Source organism: Terrapene carolina, unplaced genomic scaffold (genome assembly GCF_002925995.2).
Source record: "Terrapene carolina triunguis isolate 2854851 unplaced genomic scaffold, T_m_triunguis-2.0 Scaffold249, whole genome shotgun sequence".
Classification (NCBI taxonomy): Eukaryota; Metazoa; Chordata; order Testudines; family Emydidae; genus Terrapene; species Terrapene triunguis.
The window spans coordinates 725434-730148 of NW_020664600.1; the positions used below are offsets into that span (position 1 = coordinate 725434).

At 61.6% G+C, this 4715-nt stretch overlaps 1 protein-coding gene across 1 annotated transcript in view; it reads right to left on the bottom strand.

Annotated features, from left to right (window-relative positions):
* Positions 1 to 3595: 3595 nt before the first annotated feature.
* VSIG8 (V-set and immunoglobulin domain containing 8) overlaps positions 3596 to 4715 on the bottom strand; it is an 8336-nt gene continuing 7216 nt past the window's right edge. The window contains exons 6-7 of the mRNA XM_024210532.1: positions 4032 to 4170; positions 3596 to 3689 (exon numbers count right to left, since the gene is read on the bottom strand). Of these exons, the coding sequence (XP_024066300.1) occupies positions 3596 to 3689; positions 4032 to 4170 (233 nt within the window). The remainder of the gene's footprint in view (positions 3690 to 4031; positions 4171 to 4715) is intronic.

Here is a 4715-nt window from a genome sequence, read left to right on the forward strand (position 1 = left end):
GGGGAATCGGGGCCTCGGGGAGAAGGGGCGGTGCGGGGATGGGGCCTTGGGGGAAGAGGTAGGGTGACCAGATAGCAAGTGTAAAAAATTGGGACGGGGAGGGGGGTAATAGGTGCCTATATAAGAAAAAGCCCCCAAAATCTGGACTATCCCTATAAAATTGGGACATCTGGTCACCCTAAGGAGAGGCGATGTGGGGGTGAGGCCGCGGGGGAAAGAGGCGGTGTGGGGATGGGGCCTCGGAGGGTTTCAGGGGCTTGGGGAAAATGGGCGGTGCGGGGATGGGGCCTCAGGGGAAGAGGCGGTGTGAGGACAGGGCCTCAGGGGGAATCGGGGCCTCAGGGGAAGAAGCGGTGCGAGCGTGGGGCTTCGGAGGGAATCGGGGCCTTGGGGAGAAGGGGCGGTGTGGAGGTGGGGTCGTGGTGGTGGTGGTGCTGTGTGGGGCAGCGGGGGGCGGGGTCATGGTTCGGGCACCTGTGGTGCCCCCTACTTTCAGGGTACTTCCCCCGCTCCTGCTGCCCATGCTTCATGCTGAATGGAGACAACTCTGCCCCTCGCCACCAGGGCGTCTGAGCCACAGTCATCAATGGATTTTAGGCTTGGTCTGCGCTACCAACTAATTTTGGTATCACTACATCGCTCAGAGGTGTAACCCCTGGTGTAGACAGCGCTGTGTCGGCGGAGGGGCTTCTCCCATCAATAGCGACCGCCACTTGGGGAGCTGGAATACCAACGCCAACAGGGGAGCTTCTCCCATCGGCGTAGGTAGCGTCTTCTCTGCTTCTCTTCACTGCTACAGTGCTGTAAGTGTAGACAAACCCTTAGTCTCAGGCCCTGCGGGCAGGGAAGGGCCATCCCTGTTGTACAGATGAGAGCTGAGGCACAGGAGGGGCTAGGGGATTGGCTCAAGGTTATAACACAAAGCCAGTGGCAGAGCTGGGAAGAGAAGCTCAGGCTCCTGCACCCCTGTTCAGAACGCTCTCTACTTGCCCAGCCCTATGTGCCAAGGGCAGGGAAAGGTGATGGGAGCTGGGCTGAGCAGACTGGCGCTGTGGGGGGATTGTTCTGGGGGGCACTGTTCATTTGCAGGGTGGGGGATGGGCAAGCATTAGGGGCTGCTGCGCCTCATCCTCCCTTCCCACTGCCCTCCCAGTACTCAGCTGCCTTCATCTCCCCTTCCTCTCTGTTCCGTCACCTGATTGGACAAGGCTGGGGCTGTTGCCCTTAGTAACCGGAGAAGAGTATATAAAAGATTCATGGATTCCAAGGCCAGAAGGGACCAGGGTGATCATCTAGTCTGACCTCCTGGATAACCCAGGCCAGAGACCTGCCCCCAGATGATTCCTAGAGCAGAGCTGTTAGGGAAACATCTCAGCTTGGTCTAAAAACTGTCAGTGATGGAAACTCCATCACGGCCCCTGGTGAATTGTTCCAATGGTTAATTACAGTCATTCAAAGGGTCAATCAGAGCTCCATGGCCCCCGGCCCAGCTGGACAGGGAGGCTGGGCAGGCAGTGATGGCTCCCGGGCAGCAGGGAGAGTAGTTCAGAGCAGGAGCTGGGACTGGGAGCTCCCCTCTCCTGGGGGCTGTGTGGGGCCATGGCTGCGGAGCCATGACAGCATTGTCCTGATGGGACCAAGAGAAAGAGAATGGGGACAAAGGGGTGACAGGGTCTGAAGGGAGCCCGTGTGCCCACGCGGGCCCAGAGCCTGCCACAGAAAAGGTGTGTATGTGTGTGTGTTGAGTGTGTGTGCGCAAGCATGCAGTGAGAGGGCTGCGTGTGTGTGTGCGCACTCATGCGTGGCTCTAATGGGGTACTGCCCTCACACCCTCCCCAGCCTGTAGCCAGGCAGGGAGGAGGTCTCAGCCCCATCCATTGCCCTGGGATGCTCGCTGGGGGGGGGGGTGTCTCTCCTTCTGATGGTGTTAGAGGACACTTCCCATAAATGATTCAGTCCATTTGACTCCTTTAATGGAACTGCTCTGTACATGCCACTCGCTGTGGCCAGCCCGGTACCCCCTGTGCGACACACACGATCTACAGACTGATACCTCTCTCCTGGGAACAGTGCCACTCGGCTCTTACACCACCCTCCACAGACGAAGGGCGCATCACCAGCCGCAGTCTACAGAGGCAGAAACTGAGGCACAGCTTGGGAAAGGGAGTTGCCCAAGGTCACACAGGGACACATCAGTAGCAGAGATGGAAACAGAACCCAGGAGTCCGGGTTCCCTGCCTGCCACACTAGAGCATGATGACTGAACCATGCAATAACCAAAGTTGGTGTAGACGCTTCTACCCCACCTCACCCCAAACCCCCACCCCAAACCTCTCCCCACCTGACCCCATCACCCCTGTCCCCAAGGAGCCCCCTCAACATCTGTCCCCATCACCCCTAGGAGCCCCTTCCCCCACCTGATCCCGTCATCCCAGTCCCAGGGAGCTCCCTACCCATTTGACCCCATCACTCTTGGCCTAGAGAACCCCCTCCCCATCTGACCTCTTCATCCCTGGCCCAGGGAGCTCACTCCCTATCTGACCCCATCACGCCCAACCCCAAGGAGTCCCCCCCATCATCCCTGCCCCAGAGAGCCCCCTCCCCATCTGACCCCATCACCCCAGGCCCCAGGAAGCCCCCTCCTCATCTCATCCCATCATCCCTTGACCCAGAGAGCCCGCTCCCCATCTGACCCCATCACCCCCAACCCTAGGGAGCCCCCTCCCCATCATCCCTGGCCCAGAGAGCCCCCTCCCCATCTGACCCCATCGCCCCCAGCCCTAGGGAGCCCCCTCCACATCATCCCTGGCCCAGAGAGCCCCCTCCCCATCTCACCCCATCACCCAAGCCTCAGGGAGCCCCCTCCCCATCATCCCTGGCCCAGAGAGCCCCCTCCCCACCTGCCCCCATCACCCGGCCCATGAGTAAGGTGTGTCCCTCATTCGAGCTGGAACCCTGACAGGCTGTGCAAACCCCAGGGCCTCCTAGAGAAACAAGGTGTTGAGCTGTAGAGGGGCACTTCCCAGGTTGCTGGGTGCTGTCTGCCCTTCCCCCACCACATTCCATACTTGTGTGCGGCTGGTGCTGGGTGCATCATGTCATGACACACGTCCTGACATGTCGTGATACAGCTCACCCCACTGTGTGTGTTTGTGGGGGGAGTATTACCAGCTCTAGGCCTTGTTTGTGTGCATTAAGGAGTCTCCCTAGCCGTGGGGGTGGCTATGCCACGGGTGAGGGGTTCTCCCACTCCCCACGGGTGGAAATGGGGAAAGGGCTCAGCAATCCTGTGAAAGAGGCACAAAGGTCAGCGCTGGGTCCCTGAATGTTGCTACTGCCCTGGGGGCTCAGCCCAAGAGCCCTGCCCTGCGTCGGCGCCATCATGGGGATGCCCCCGAAGCAGCTGGGATTCTTCATGGGCTTCCCGTGGACAGGAGCAGCGTCGGAGCTCCCTGGATCTGCACAGAGGGTAGATGGAGCCGTGGGGCTGGGCACACAGCGGGGAGGTTCTTGCTTCCTGGGTTGCTTGGAGCTGGAGCGTAGCTGGGAGTCCCGCTGCTTGCAGGGGGTGCTCTCCTCCCCACCCCTGGGAGCGCTACTTCTGGCACGGCGTGTAGCTGACGTGTTGCGCACTGCCGTGGTAGGGGTGCAGGTGACCACCTCTGCATGGGCCAGCAGGGGCATGGTCTCTGTGGGCAGGGATAGGCAGCGTGAGGTCACTCCTCCCTGTCCCTTTAGCACCCGGCCCCCTCCGCCGGCTCGCTTTGTGCCAGGGCCCAGCCTGCCCACAGTCTGCTCGTCCTCAGGGCGCATGCAGGGTCGCTCTGGGTGCCAATGCAGCCGCTTCGGGTCACAGCGTCACCCTGAGCCTCGGGCACCCTCCTCCCTGGTCTCACTCTATCGTTCCAGCCTCTTCCAAGCTCTGCCCATTTCCCCTCTTTTTCCTTAACCCCCTTTCTTTCCCTGCCCCCTCCCCCTTGTTCCCCACCTCCCTTCCGCAGCGCCCTCTTCCCCCAGCCCAGAGGCGTCACCTGATCTCGATGGGCACCACAGGCTGGCACTGCCTCCGTCTGCAGTACCACAGCAGGGCCCAGAGGATCGAGAGCAGCAGGATCAGGAGGAAAATGGCTCCCAGGACAGAGCCCACAATGAGCTCCACGTTCCTTGAACCTGCGGAAGGGGAGCAAACCTGTCACCTTCTCCCCTCCCCGCACCAGGCTGGGACCCACGCCCAGAAAGCACCGTAGGGACTTCTGGCCGCTGAGCCCCATTGACACCCCTGCCCGATGGGCACTGGGCCATATTCACTCTGCATGTCCCATGGGCGTCCCCTGCTGGGCTGCCCATGAGGCCCTGGCCTGGCCCATGTAATCAGGGCCGGCTCCAGGAACCAGCTTGCTCAACTGGTGCCTGGGGTGGCAGATTGTTGGAGGCGGCATTCTGCCCAATCCTAGGGCGGCACGGACGCCTTTTTTTTTGTTTTGTTTTATTTTTTGTTCTTGTTCCGCTCCGGCCGCCCTGTAGGGGGCAGCGGTGCGGAGAACCAGAGCGCCCTGCAGGGCAGTCCTCTTCCTTCCCTCCCCGCCGACCGGAGCGGAGCCCTCGCGGCAGGCAGCAGGAGGCGGCGCAGCGGGAGGGGCCGCGTGGCAGCGTCCCTGCTGTAGCCCTGGCCGCCCCCTTCTCTCTCTCCGCCCCCCCCCCCCCCCCCCCCCCCC